Genomic DNA, 15,748 nt, shown 5'->3' with positions numbered 1-15,748 from the left:
GGTCCTGTACACCCTCTATATATATATATATATATATATATATATATATATATATATATATATATATATATATATATATATGCCTGTATACATAGGCCCATAACCCGTAGGGCAGAGGAGGCAGTGCCACCCCCTCCTTCTTTCACAGCCAGTGTCATCTTTATGGCACGTAAATGGTAAAGTAATTAAATGCCCCTGGCAGTGGACTGTCTCTGTTTAGCGCACGCAAGAACTTGCAGAATGGATAAAACTGTGTTGAATTGTAAGAACGCATTTGAGAGCAAAATATGTGTACAGTGCAGCAGCATGATTTATTCTGAGTTGCCATACTTGTAGTTTTCAGTCTAAAGTAAAAAGTAAGATCATTTGGTTTTAATACTGTACTGTATAGGCATACTGTACATATTTATATATTTTTTCATAATGTGTAGCCTTCCCAAAACACATTTAGTGTTATTTGAGTGCAATGATTTATACATTTAAAATACATTGAGCACTATAAATGTATGTGTATGCGATTTTATTGTATTTTTTTTTTTTTTTTAAATCCTGACACCTCTTAATGTCAGACAAACATATCCAGTTTAGCAAGGGGCTACGGTATGGTTATGAAAAACGTTTTGATAGAAACACATTTTTTATTTGGGTGTAAAGTTCGGGCCCTACTATTCGGATGGGATTAAACTGCCTTTCATTTTATATACAGTATTAAAATAAAAATTATAAACAGTATTAAAATAGGTAAAATGAAGACGGAACAGAATGGATTGTACAGGTGTTGACATTTATAACAAACAATGTTGGTATGATTCTTGCACCATTGCATGTATAGACGTTATCCTTAGGGCACACTCTGCTGCAGCAAACCACAACTCAGCTCCCGCTATTTATTTGAACAATGTCGCACGACTTTCGCAATGTATAATGCTAGTGATCTCGCAAATTTAAATTAGTATATTGCAGCTGTCTTCATTAAGATATTTTCTCTTACTACATACGACAAAATGTTTACTTTAAGTGTCGCAACGAAAATGCAAATTGTGGTATGTTCTCGCCTGCGACTGGCCCATCTTAGAAAACCTACCCCTGTGTGCTGTTATGTGAAATATTGTGCTGCTGTTCTTTAGTGTACCACTGGATGGCACATGGTGTCCATAAGTAATATTCTGGGTAACAGATACATGGGTGCCACACTAATAGCTCAGAACAATGCTTCCAATAAAAGGGCATTCGGCTCATGATGTGGTTTAACTGTGTGGTGAAAAGATTTATTTTTAATCTGTTATCTTCTCATATATCACCTCTGCATTCGAATATGTCCTGTCCTTTTCCTCAGCTTGCGCTATGAACACAATATAAGGAAGCTGTATTTAGGTGATCTATGATTTAAAAAAACGTTTCCTACAGATATTCCATAATGTTGTTTCTTTTGCTGTTGTGTCTTCATACTGTGCTTCCATCTCTAAAGTACATATAATTACATAGTTCACTAATAAACTGAGGTCCAGATGGCAAGGTTATTTATGTACTGTAGATGTTTAGGTGGCTTGTGAGATGTATTTTGGAGGTGTTATTTAGCAGGTGTCCAGATCAGAAAGCCTATTTCAAAATTAAGACTGGCACTGTAATGAATTGATTTGATTTGATAACGATTGACCTCCCATACCGTCTTTCACCCTTTTGAGGTTGCAGTAATTTACCTGGTGTGAGAACTTCATTATCCAAGGTATGAGGTGTCGTTAACACTTCTGAAAAGCAATTCAGCACCAAAAAAAAATAAAAATTAAAAGGCTCAAGGTGTGAAACAGAATCAGTTGTGGGATCTGCAACACTTTGTTTTGCAATATGACACAGCAGCAGCCAGTAAATGATTTATTATTTATTTATTTATTTATTTATTTTTAAACCAGCATCTGGGATTGAGATGTTTAAAGATGGAAATGTTAAGATTGATCAGTCTGCATGCTTGATTTTGATGCTTTGGTCAATAAAATGATTGTGCCTTATATAAGATAGGATACATATGAATCCCGATACATTGTGAAATTGTACTTTGTTCCCAGGGTTGACTGATTTAAATCAAGTTTTTAACTCTTACTGTCTATAAACTGAAACTCTGTATTCTGATCACAGCGCAAATGCGAGTGCAAGCGCTAACGGCGCTTGGCCCCGATTCTGTGGTGCATAAAAAAAAAAAATACTGCACTGAGATGGTATTCTGAAGACATGTCTTACCCCATTATAGAGCGCCTGCCCCATCATTAACATACTCGCCGAAGCGATTCTGATGACAGTGCAATGGGGTCCCAAATAGACAACTCAGCACTGTGTTAAGACCCGCTGAAACCAGGTTTATTTAGTGGTGCAATCAGGAACTTTAACAACTGAACACACTATAAAAAGCAAAGTAGTCCTGCATATTTGGACTGACACAGAAAGAGGAAATCAAAGAAAGAAAAAGAAAAGAATGACTGGGATGAGTGAGGGGGATTTTTCTCTGGCGTATTTCATCGCTAAATTCTTGTAGTTCACATTTAGAGGATGCCTCAATGATAAATAAGCAGTGTGGAGTAGTGGGGCAGCAGTGTGGAGTAGTGGTTAGGGCTCTGTACTCCTGACCGGAAGGTCATGGGTTCAATCCCTTGTGGGGGACACTGCTGCTGTACCCTTGAGCAAGGTACTTAACCTAGATTGCTCCAGTAAAAACCCAACTGTATAAATGGGTAATTATATGTAAAAAAATAATGTAATAGCTGTATATTGTGAAAATATGTATAATGTGATATCTTGTAACAATTGTAAGTCGCCCTGGATAAGGGCGTCTGCTAAGAAATAAATAATAATAATAATAATTTTAAAAAAATAAATAAATAAATAAATCTAAAGATCGCCAACCCTGTTTGTCCTGATTTCCTGAGTTGGCCACATGCGATAAATTTTATAACAAATGTGACTGTCATGAAAACAGATCTGAAATGACCTAATAAATGATTTATTCTTGTCATTGTAGTCAACGTACAAATCAGCTCTAGCTAATCAGCATTTTTTTTTGTATCAGATGCATTCATAATTTTAAATTATAAAGAAGCATGGGAAAGGTGAACCTTTGATCCACCAAAAGATTTATATTAAGCATATTACATTGAATTTAAGTCTTTAGCAGAGTTTAGAGATTGAAAATATCACAGACAATTTGTTCAAGTTTTTATGTTGTGGCAAATTAGGCTGTTCTACCTGAAAATATGTTGGAATTCTTGAGAATGAAAGCAACTAAGAATCAGATCTTTTAAAAGCATAAACTAAATGTGTTATTTGTGTATCCAAAAACAGATGTGACATTGGAGGAACTATTAATATTTCCTTTTAAAAGGAACATTTAGTCATCACTGTTGAACTCTACTTTCTGCAGACCAACCGGCTCTATTGTTTTGTACCATCAGATTTGTTTCATTGTTCAGAAAAAAAAAATCATAAGTGAAGCTGAACTAAGTAATAAGAGGACAAAAGGATATTAAAACAATTTAAACTCAGTTAATTCAATTCATGGTACCATGATAAACCCCTTGTATTCCTGGTAACGTTGATCCTTGTCAGTGGCTCAAACTGGTGTAACTTCTCTTGTGCTACCATTATTAAGGATGTATTTTAGCAGCTCAAGCCAGTCGATAATAAAAAAATAAAGCCCCTGTAACACCAGTGTAAGTGATCTTTACACCAGCGTGCAGCAGTTGATGCTGTGAAAGGGAGACTGGCTTGATTTCTCTGAGCTTCTGCTGTCCAAAAACAGAACTCCTACCGTAATGATCTTCCTTTGCTCAACCAGATATCCTTTGCTCAATTACTTTGGTGAGGGCACATTCTGTGTCTTACGAAAGCATGGGATCTCTAAATAGGTGTCTAAAGTGCCCAGTGATGTATTTTACTCCCCTCTCCTTCTCCCCAATTTGAAATAAGAACTTAAGAAAGTTTACAAACGAGAGGTGGCCATTCGGCCCATCTTGCTCGTTTGGTTGTTAGTAGCTTATTGATCCCAGAATCTCATCAAGCAGTTTCTTGAAGGATCCCAGGGTGTCGGCTTCAACAACATTACAGGGGAGACGGTTCCAGACCCTCACAGTTCTCTGTGTAAAAAAAGTGGCTCCTATTTTCTGTTCTGAATTCCCCTTTTATCTAATCTCCATTTGTGACCCCTGGTACTTGTTTATTTTTTTAGGTTGAAAAAGTCCCTTGGGTCAACATTGTCAATACCTTTTAGAAATTTGAATGCTTGAATCAGATCGCCGGGTAGTCTTCTTTGTTCAAGACTGAATAGATTCAATTCTTTAAGCCTGTCTGCATATGACATGCCTTTTAAACCCGGAATAATTCTGGTCGCTCATCTTTACACTCTTTCTAGAGCAGCAATATCCTTTTTGTAGCAAGGTGACCAGAACTGAACACAATATTCTAGGTGAGGGCTTACTAATGCATTGTAAAGTTTTAACATTACTTCCTTGATTTAAAGTCAACACTTTTCACTATATATACGAGCATCTTGTTGGCCTTTTTTATAGCTTCCCCACATTGTCTAGATGAAGTCATTTCTGAGTCAACATAAACTCCTAGGTCTTTTTCATAGATTCCTTCTTCAATTTCAGTATCTCCCATATGATATTTATAATGCACATTTTTATTGACTGCTTGCAGTACCTTACACTTTTCTCTATTAAATGTCATTTGCCATGTGTCTGCCCAGTTCTAAATGCTGTCTAGATCATTTTGAATGACCTTTGCTGATGCAACAGTGTTTGCCACTCCTCCTATTTTTGTGTCGTCTGCAAATTTAACAAGTTTACTTACTATACCAGAATCTAAATCATTAATGTAGATTAGGAATAGCAGAGGACCTAATACTGATCCCGGTGGTACTCCACTGGTTACCTCGCTCCATTTTGAGGTTTCTCCTCTAATCAGTACTTTCTGTTTTCTACATGTTAACCACTCCCTAATCCATGTGCGTTCAGTTTGAGAATTAACCTTTTATGCGGGACTTTGTCAAAAGCTTTGTGGAAATCTAAATAAACCATGTCATATGCTTTGCAGTTATCAGTTGTCGGTGTTGCATCCTCAAAAAAGTCAAGCACGTTAGTTAGACACGATCTCCCTTTCCTAAAACCATGCTGACTGTCTCCCAGGATACTGTTACCATATAGGTATTTTTCCATTTTGGATCTTATTATATTTTACATAAGTTTACATATAATAGAAGTCAGGCTTATTGGTCTGTAGTTACCTGGTTCGGTTTTGTCTCCCTTTTTGTGGATCGGTATTACATTTGCAATTCTCCAGTCTGTCGGTACAACCGCTGTGTCAAGAGACTGTTGCATAGTGGTTTGTAAATAACTTTCATTTCTTTGAGTGTCACCTACAGATAATCTTCATTCCCACTATCTAGCTCAGTGGTAATTAACCTCTGCACTTCCAGTCCAGGTCTTTGCTCCATCTATGGCCTTAGTTATTACATTGAACCAATTAAATCCTTGATCAGATCATAAAGCACTTATTTAAATATATCTATTTTACCAGGAATACCCCTGTTCAAGCCAATTACCTGTTTCTGACCAGGCAGATCTTAAGCAGTGGATGTTGCCGAATTCTGCAGGCAAGTGATTGGCTTAAATGATCTCTGTCTGGCCTTGACACAAGTCTAACCAGTAAGAATCATTATAGCACTGTGAAGTTAATAAATCCTAGCTGATTTTCTCCCCTAGCCAGCGGGAGCACAAAGGCTAATGCAACTCAAGCTATGGGCCCCAGCCAAGATCAGCAAATCCCTGCGACCAGCATTTGAAGGATTTGGCAGTGTCTGTACAAAGTGAGCAACTGCAGACTTTTTAAAGTGGAGACTATATACAGTACATCCTCGCTATAATACCCTTCATTATAATGAACATTCAGCTATAACAAACCTGGTCCCTGGACCCCAAATTAAAAAAAAACAAAAAAAAACAAAGAAAGATAATATAAAAACACACTCAGTTTTTTGGCTTGTTCAGTAACCATGCGACAAAGCAACTTGAGAACTATTCATGACGTCTGGTTGATTTGGAATAAAAGATGGGATTCTTGCTTGTTGGATTAAGATTTGGTGCACTTTGAAACGATTCATATCAGATAGATTTTGAATAAGTTCAGCTTCATTTGATTAAGCTTTTGCTAAAACAAATCCCTCGATATACCAAACAAAAGGCTTGGACCCCAACAGGTTTGTTATAGCGAGGGTGTACTTTATTATAAATATAGAACTTTCATTCATGCATAAGGACATCAATCGTGGCTAATTAGAATACGTTTTCTTGGAATACAAGTGTTTGTCTTGAGGATTCCAGGAGTTAAGAGAGTTAATTGAATTGAAGAAGGGACTCACTTATCCCTTGATTAAAGCTTCTCACTGTGACATGTATTATAAATCAATGCGCTATAGATCCAAGGTTTTTTTTTTTTTTTTTTTTTTTTTTTTAACCAATTAGATTGTATGATGGCATAACATCAAGGAGAAATGTGACAACCTCGACTCGTAGTTTGAACATCAGGCCCTTGTTCAAAATATGAACCCATATGACTGTATCTTTCATTTCATCTTTCTGTAGTGGTGAACACAATAACAGCCTTTTGCTTTTTATCACTGCCATTCCTAGTAGCAAATTCAAGTTTAGATTTACATTTAACAGACCACAGAATTACCAGAATTATACACATAACAATAAGGTATCTGTCAAATGATCTAAATTGTTGCTAATCTAAATACCAATGTTATGAAATTCATGTTTGTCTTGTTAGATATACCTGTCTGTAGATATATAGGATGGGACAACTCAGTAAGGCTAATATTTTACTGATTTTGACTGATATCCGCCACTGTTTAGATCAATTGAATAGTGTGCAGTATTTTGCTGCTATTTCCCAAGTACAAAACCTGTGTATTGCTGTAACAGATCTGTGAACGAGTGGTTTGCAGTGCTCAGGTGTAGTGTTGAGGCACTGCTCCGGAACAAACACACACAAGACAGTACAAGACACAAGAGCTACAGCGTCGGAGGACAACGCAGCTTACAGGCAAGCCCGCAGGCGCCCGGCAGGCTACAGGGGTTGCTGGTGCGCGGTGAGCCAAAGACACCCTGGCCGACCTAGCCCTCCCTCCCCCCGGGTGGCGCTCGGCCAATTGAGTGCCGCCCCCTGGAAGCTCCTGTCCACGGTCGGCAAAGGAATAGCCTGGACTCGAACTCGCGACGTCCAGACTATAGGGCACGTCCCGCACTCCACGAGGAGCGTCTTTACTGGATGCGCCACTCGGGAGCCCCCTGGTAAAGGAATACCATTTTATCAAAAAAAAAGAAATTAGACTTTTTTTTTTTAAGAACGTGCTGTGCGCTTCTGTAAAATGTTTTCTTCTAAGTTTATTTATCTACGTTGTTCAGTTGCTTTTGCTCATCTGATAATAAACCGATTGATGTTGAAAAGTTAAAAATGTATTGCTATCGTTTCAGTTTTATAAATATGTATGTTGTAAACCGATGTCTGTTCAGATGTTTATTTATTTACGTTTTCTTGTTTTGATTTGTATAATATATACTATTTACAGTGTTTTGAATACAGCTGTCAGAAAGACTGCTGTGGGGCTTCTAGGTATGAGTATATCTCTGGTCCTTCTAGTGTTAAAAAGTAAAACCATATGTATAAATAAACCTCTCCAGTAGTGACTGTTTCTGGTGCAAATCTTTTTATTTTTTTTTAAGCTGGCTCTTTTGACATAAACCGCTGCAACATATTTTTTGTCTGAGCTTCAATAAAAATGCTGCAATTTCTTGTCTTGCTCTAAAAAAAGAGCTATATACTAATAGTTAATTATCTCCTACAGATTAAATTGCTGAAACATCACAAAGTATCACCTTGAAATGGTTAAACACCATGCACGCGGCAATTAAAATGATTGTATTTCAAGCACCCGAGTCATTATTTCTCTTGGGACACATCATTATCATGTTGAAATGCTGTTGGCAATAATTTTGATCAATTAATAGCACTTTGGTACAGACTGTAGTGCTTGTTGTTCTGAAGAGGCTCTGCATCAGATCTCAAACTGAAATACTGCTGCAAAAGGCTTTTGTAAGTGGGTTCAATGTCAGACATACTGGTGTGTGATAGGAAAGCTGATAGGGCAGGCTTGAGACATGCTTGTGTTGAAATGTGGGGTGACTCACATTGCCACTGCTTGTGATATCACGAGTCTGTAAAGGACTCTGTGCTCCATTTTAAATTTCATTGAAAGAGACCGTATTAATGTAAGTGTTTAGTATACATAACATACTTGTTTGAACCTTAGATTTGTGTTACTTGCAGTGATATATTTTAGATAATGGGACATTTCTTGTGTGAGTCATCCAGTCACAGTAATTTAAAACTAGGAATGTGATTATACTTGTTACATGTTCTTAGCAGTGTGTAGTTGACTGTAACTATAGAATGAAACTTGAAAAAGAATAAAAGTATTATCAGCAGTGTAAATACATACAACCAAAATATACGTTTTACAATTCCTAAATGTACACTTTTTTGCTGTGATTTTAAACGTAATTAAATCCATAGGGATGCAGAAAACTAATTCAAGGCTTGATTGATTTTATGTTTGAATTATTGAGTTTGAACATTGCCAGACTGAATATTACAGAAAACATTTCTCACTTTCTATGAATGCTATATGCTGCTCTTGAATAATGTATGTTCTAAATATAATGCTTTTTTGTACCCATGGTGCTTTGAAAATACATCAATTTGAGGGCTCTGAAGCTTTGCATCACTGCGCCAGAGCCTTTCTAAAAGTGGAGGGGCCAAGGTCTGGGGGTGAGGGGGGCATGGTGAGGTTTTAGCCGGGGGAGGGGGGGTTGTGCTGTGGGTGTCGCAAAGTAAAAGTATGTGCAGAGTATAACTGTAACTAAACAGTGTGTGCTATACAAGCGTCTTTTGCCCCCACCCACCCCCGCCCCCCCTACTCCGGCGCCCCTGGAGTCATGATGAAGCATTGTGGAAATTGAAAAAAGGACACTTTGAGTGAATGTTTTCATCTTTTTCACATTTTTATTTCATCTGCTGGTTATATATCATGAGCTCAAACAGACAGTGGTTATGCTGTATAAGTGCATTACCGTATAGTAGTGTAGTAAACATGTTTGAGTAAGAGCTCATTGAGAGTATTCATGTAGGGGTTGGTTTGTATTTTGCACTAATTATATTTTTCCTTTTGTCTCACATCAATTACAAGTTGTTGTGAATTATGGATATTATAAGCTTTACAAAAATACTATGTAGGAAAGGGACTGGGTTCTGAGTCTTGTAATTCAGTATCTTTATTACAAATCTAGAGACCAACTTGGGACTTGTTCCTGAGTGAAGCACTGCGATGTGAATTCATTTTAATGTAAACAAATAAATAAATAAAAAGCACTACAACAGTATTGTTAATTGAAAACCAAAGGTGACATTAATCTGTGAGTTCCAGGTTTTTGGTTTCACATCTCATTGTAAGATACAAATATGAATAAACGGCCTCTACACAGTGAGAACATACTTTTCTGTGTGCATCAGTTCAAGAGGTACTTCTTTTGGTGTAAATTGCAATTTGCAAGTTGATCCACATTTTTACATGGTCATACAGTCTGTGTCATGGAACCTAATTTACATAGAGCCCTGCTGTAGAGATTTACAGGTGTCTGATGAACTTCATTAACCAGAAGAAGAATAGCAGCTGAGTGTGTTATAGTGCTGTAGAATTCCATTCAGGCAATCTGATGGTGAATTCCCATCAGATCACAGAGGTGGAATTACAGCGTTGTTTGTTATTATTTGTTAATTCTATGCATTTCAGAAAACACTACATGGTAAAGAGAGATGCTAAAGGTACTGCAGGTGATGTTCCGGGACTGCTTTGTTTTTGTTCACAGAACACAACCATTTCTGTTTATAATTGGTATCATTTTCAGATTTATTCAATTTTTAATGTTATGTTTAGAAGAAATATTAACAAAAAAACAGTCAAATTCTTGTGCAGATTTTCACTGAGTTCTGTTCTGCTTGAGCAAGCACATCATTTACATCATTGTGTTTCTCAAAAAATGTACCATGTAATTTCTCCCTTTCTATGTCGGCTGCTAAGTATCTAGGCTTTTTATTCCAGTTGAAAAGAACGTAAATAAATCTTCCTTGGCAGAAATTTTTGGAAACTGCTGTGGTGATCCTGTGTATCCAGAGTTGATACATTCACCTCCCAGCAGTACGGGCTGGGGATGGAAACAAATAGCTATGAATAACAATATTTATCACACCATGCTCATAGTAAAGCCTCTATCTGTTCTATTTCATATTGTCTTGATACGAGTAAACATCAAAATGTAAAAATAAAAAACATTTTAGTAACCATGGATAATGGAAAGCACACTGCTCTATTTTAAAACAATATTTAATAACCCAGTACCTCCCAGCCCTGAAATCCTGAGCTGCTAGTCTACATGTCATCCCCACACTGTGAGCTCTAGTGGCTGGTTTTCTGTTCTTAGTTCCTGTTCCATTGGAGTTCCTTGCAAGAAGTTCAGAAATCCAGCTCAATTTTAAGTTGAAATCCTGGCTTCAAATCAGGCTTCCCATTGATCATTCAGATGTGTTGCCTGGCTTGTTGCAGTATACTCCCGCAGCGGGTGTTATTATAAAAAAAGCAATGAGTTACATCAATGAAAAAAAGAGGTTTAAGAGAGGTCTTGCATACTAAGAGAGGTCTCTGCACTTTGCTATGTGAATAATAAATATCAAAGCAATCATGATACTATGGAAAAAGAGATTGCAAGGATATGTGCAGTTCACGAGACAGTAATAATAAGTAATGGGCTTGTTTTAACACTTCACATGTTTGGTAGAGCTATAGCAATCATATACTGAACCACATTAAACTTTATGTATTTGTTTGTGTTTGTTTGCTTGTTTCAGAAAAGAAATTCAGTTGGCAGAAGCTACTTATAAACCCCCTACAAGCTTTAACAACAGGACAGATAATGATCTGCTAAAGGTGGTAGAGGATCAGGTAAAGTACAAGAAGATATAGTAGCTAAAATAATATATTTATATTTGATTGTGTGCCAAATTTAATTCTAAACCATTCTGAACTGTCACATTAAGCTGTTATGAGGACAGGCACTCTTTAAAAGTCCCTTTCCTAATAAATGCCATTGAGAAACAGTGTAAGACAAAGGCTTTATAAATACATGAATACATTGAATTATTCAGTGCAGACAAAGAAATTCAGGCCAACATAAAAATGTATTAATACTTTATCTCTTCGGCAGTGTAATGGGTGCAAAATGACCCAAATGGTAAACTATTTTATAATGCAACAAACTTACAGGAAACGTGCTTAAATAACAAAGATTTAGAATGTTTTCTAACTGAGCAAACAGACGTCTGAAGCATTGAACTTGTTTTATTTGAATTGGCTATACTGTATTAAGACTTTTCATACTACAGATTTTATAAAGCACGGTACACCTAGATGCTCTAGTCTACAAAAAAGTAAACCTACAAAATATTTTTCAATGTACATGGAAACATCTAGTAAATAAAATAGTAAAAGAAAAAAAGTTAATAGGTTTATAACAACTCAATAGATTTGTAAATCAATATCAGAATACTATTGTGAACTTATTGCAAGGTTCTGTTGATATTTACATAAGAAAATTTACAAACGAGAGGGAGTCATTCAGCCCCTCCGGTTCAGAGTAGCTGATTGATCTCAAAACTTTGTCAAGTCTGTAAACATGCAGTAACATTCTACAAAGAGGTTAATGAGTTGTCAATGTGTGCTTCAAATGTAAGGATTCATTAACACAGCAAATTAGCATGCTTAACCACAACCCTTCATGTCCAAAAAGGCCTAATGCTTTTAGGTAATATACATATTTTATAAGCACATCATAAAGAGTATGACAGTTCACTTTAAAATATGCAGTAGTATTACATTTTCTTATGAAAGGGAGTAATCAATTTGCATGCTTGCTTCAAGCATAGTAGCCTTTTAGTTTTTTTAATGTTGATCTGAATTTCTCAGTTTATTATAAAGAACTCCCATTGATCTAGCAATGGCGCCGAAATGTAAAGTATAGATTTCACTGAGCTGCCATGAAAAAAAATTATATTACATTGATTTAGAGTTTTAGACAATATATTTGATAATTTTGTATAATATTCCTTTATTTGCTGTTGCTTTTAACTAGTTTAGTAAAGGAAAGTTATTATGTTTACTGTTATAGTCCCTACTTATAGCAGGTACAGGCCAGCACATACTGTACAGCGTCCTGGAAAAAGGGTTCGGCCACTACCCAACCATACCCATTTTCTATGTTGTGATGTCAGGCCACTTTAGCGTGTATGACACTGGAGCTGTGGGGGTAGTCCCTCTGCAAGACTCAAGCAGAATGTGTCTCCATTCTTCACACTGTGCTCCACTTTGATTTGAGAATTTGTTTCAGTACTCGACTCCCAGTCTGGCAGCAATGGCTTTTATCCTCTTGTCCTTCCACTGCGATATCACATTCAACACAGTTGTTTTTGGATGTCTGCTTAGCTCACTAGTCTCCCAATTTCTCTTGCCACTAATATGACACCCAAATATGACGCCTTGTTCAAAGTCAGCTGTGGCTAGACCTTTATTCCTGATACGATCTGTAACTTGCTGACCAGCAACACCTGACGTGGTACACATATACAGTAAGTGTTGAACTCAGAAGTTTGATTTAGTACATGGGCCAAAAGCAGTACTGATGAAATGGTTCGAAGAACTGCATACTACTCCACTTTGACCAATGTTGGGAGAATAGAAACACATTTCTGACATCTTTTTGATAATCTGTAGATTTGATTTAGTACATGGGCCAAAAGCAGTACTGATGAAATGGTTCGAAGAACTGCATACTACTCCACTTTGACCAATGTTGGGAGAATAGAAACACATTTCTGACATCTTTTTGATAATCTGCTTGTGTTTTAGTGGGCGAAAGAACTTCAGATCAAGCTGAAGGAGGAGGAGGAAAAGGAGCAAGAAGAACTGGAAGAAAAACAGAAGCAGCAAGAGCAGCTTTTCAAGGAGATGATGCGGAAAAGGGAAGAAAAGCTGAACAAGAAAACCAAACCGTATGAGCTTCCTGGCAAAGACAGTGCATGATGAACACTTTATATTTAGGTTTATTCAAGATCAATGATCAGAATAGTGATTAAATCAATAGTTGCATGGACACAAGCATTAGGGACGGTGACAGACCTGCAGAGTCTATTATGGATGTCAGCAGGATAAAGTTGTTTTAAAGTAACACTTTTATGTTTCCAATGGTATTGCTTTTCCTAATAGACAAATTAACCCTTTTGGATCCTTTTACACCATGCCCCTGGGGGTGCTTTTTTATTTTTTGTTAAAAAAAATAAAATTCTAGTTTAAAGAATATCAGTTTTGATTACTTAAATACAGTTTGATAATCAATAAACTGTTTTTAACTTTTTTTTTTGTAAAAACAGATTGATTTTTTTATTTTTTAATTTAGTCTTCGCCAATGGTTTTTACACTGGTTTTCTCCCCAATTTGGAATGCCCAATTATTATTTTTTTATCCCGGTTCACCGCTGCAACCTTCCAGCGACTCGGGGAATGGAGGCTGAAACAGGTGTCCTCCAAAACATGTTCCTGCCAATCCGCAGGTGCCCTCTCAGCCACAGGGGTCACTGGTGCACTTTGAACCACGGGTTGCCTGAATTGTGCACCGCCCCCTAAGAACCCTCGGTCAGCAAAGACATAGTCTGGATTTGAACCTGCGATCTCCAGGCTATAGGGTGCATCCTGCACTCCACATGGAGCACCTTTACAGCCCCAGATTTTTTTTTCTAGATAACTCCTGAGTTAAAGCTTTGTGAATAGGGCCCACTGTTTCCAGTCTGAAATATAAATTCATGTGGTAATTATTAGACACATTTTCAATACTATGTAGATATTTTTTAATCCAATCAAGTTCAGTAGTGTTCAAAACTGAACATAATATTTTTCCTTGGAAAAACCAAGGTAAATGATTTCATAGAGGAAGGGCAATGCCAGCAATAGGAGTCTGTTAATTAGCTACTTTCTGTTGAAGCTGCAAACACCTTCAGGTATTCTCTTGGGCCATAACCCAGTAGGTCAAAACATAACCTTATTGAACAAACTAATATTATTTTCCCAGGATCGATGTACCGACGCACACTGCAACCTATTTTAAATGAAAGCGGATCTATTGGTTACACGACCAGAAGGTTGTGCTGTAATCTTCTTGATTCAGAAGAATTTATAACCCCCCCCCCCCCCAGTGTTAAGGTATTCTTGAACGAAAAGAAATTGACAGAGAGTAATGGGTTGAAATTAAAAGCAGTTAAGACATAACTAAATCAATCGCCCTACGAATTGATTCTTTGCAGTTAATGTTGTGTCTACCGCCACTGTGACTGGATGTATTGGATTTTGACTTCATGGGGTTTGATGGATATATTTTTAATGACACCATGACACCCTGCAATTTCTCACCTTAAATAGACTTAACAACCTGGTTAACATCAGGAAGCTTAGCGCTGCATGTTAATATTATCATCCTGCAGAATCAAGAGCATTATATTTCATATAGAACATATGGGTGGATTCAACTTTAAAGGACTAGAGGTAATGAATCAATTTAGTAAATCTTACTAAGCAAGGGCCACAGTTCATGGGGAAAGTTAATTTGAAATAATACTGTTAATACTATTGAGGAAGTGTTTTTAAATATTATATTTAGCTTGTAGTAAGGATTCCTGGTTTCTTAAAATTAGCAATCATGTGACTTATAGGAGACAGCATCTGGAAGTCTAAAAAGCTTTGTGGGAGATCCAAGTGTGTGGAAAAGCGGATGGACAAAGTGACAGCAGTCAAGTAAAGTTCCAGTTGATCAATTCTTTATTGACGTACACCATTGTGGTTAACAAAACAAAAATAGACTTCAGTGAAGTATTTTTCACAACAAAAAAAGTCCTGCTGTAACAGTCCCTGGTTTTTATGAGTCTGTGCTCTCCAGCTGACTCAACAGTTCCCCGTCCTGGATTTCTCCCGTCCAGGTCAGTGTCTTTCACTTGCTGTACTGTATTCAACAATAAAGAAGACAAGTTTACTTTAGCAGCTCGTGATTACACGCCGCACCGGTTTGATACCGTCCCTTCTCACATCCCCAGGCTCACTAACTCCATATCCAACACGTTCCCCTTATATCCCCCTAACTCCACCTACGGAATCAGTGATACAAAAAATGTCTCTCTTCCTTAAGTAGGGTATTGAAGCATTCGTGTGGATTACCCTCATCAAGATGGCTGCCGCAACCCAACCATAGACTTACAGTCTGTTCCATCTTGGTGAAAGGTAACAGTAGTCAGTGAGCACAGCGCCACCACCCATCGGGAGGCTGAACTTCACCAGTATGATCCTTTACCCTGTCACACAGCCTTTGCAAGATTTGTATGTTTTGTGACTATGGTCCCAAGTTACCAAAGCAGAAGAGCCTCTCCAAAAAAAAACAAACAAAAAAAAACATTTTGTAAGGAAAATTAAACTGTACTTATAGAGCCACTATCACATCTTAGAAGATGTAATGGACCTTGCTGTGTTGTTTCCAATCTTCCCAGTTCAC

The 15,748-nt window shown here is 37.2% G+C and overlaps 1 protein-coding gene across 1 annotated transcript in view; it reads left to right on the top strand.

Moving 5' to 3' along the window:
* The window catches only part of LOC117973735 (transmembrane protein 232-like), a 39,113-nt gene extending 25,607 nt beyond the window's left edge, over positions 1 to 13,506 (top strand). The window contains exons 12-13 of the mRNA XM_058991681.1: positions 11,014 to 11,107; positions 13,067 to 13,506. Of these exons, the coding sequence (XP_058847664.1) occupies positions 11,014 to 11,107; positions 13,067 to 13,240 (268 nt within the window). The 3' untranslated portion in view covers positions 13,241 to 13,506. The remainder of the gene's footprint in view (positions 1 to 11,013; positions 11,108 to 13,066) is intronic.
* The last annotated feature ends 2,242 nt before the right edge of the window (positions 13,507 to 15,748 follow it).

This window comes from Acipenser ruthenus, chromosome 2 (genome assembly GCF_902713425.1).
Source record: "Acipenser ruthenus chromosome 2, fAciRut3.2 maternal haplotype, whole genome shotgun sequence".
Classification (NCBI taxonomy): Eukaryota; Metazoa; Chordata; class Actinopteri; order Acipenseriformes; family Acipenseridae; genus Acipenser; species Acipenser ruthenus.
This window is presented reverse-complemented; position numbering and strand designations above follow the sequence as displayed.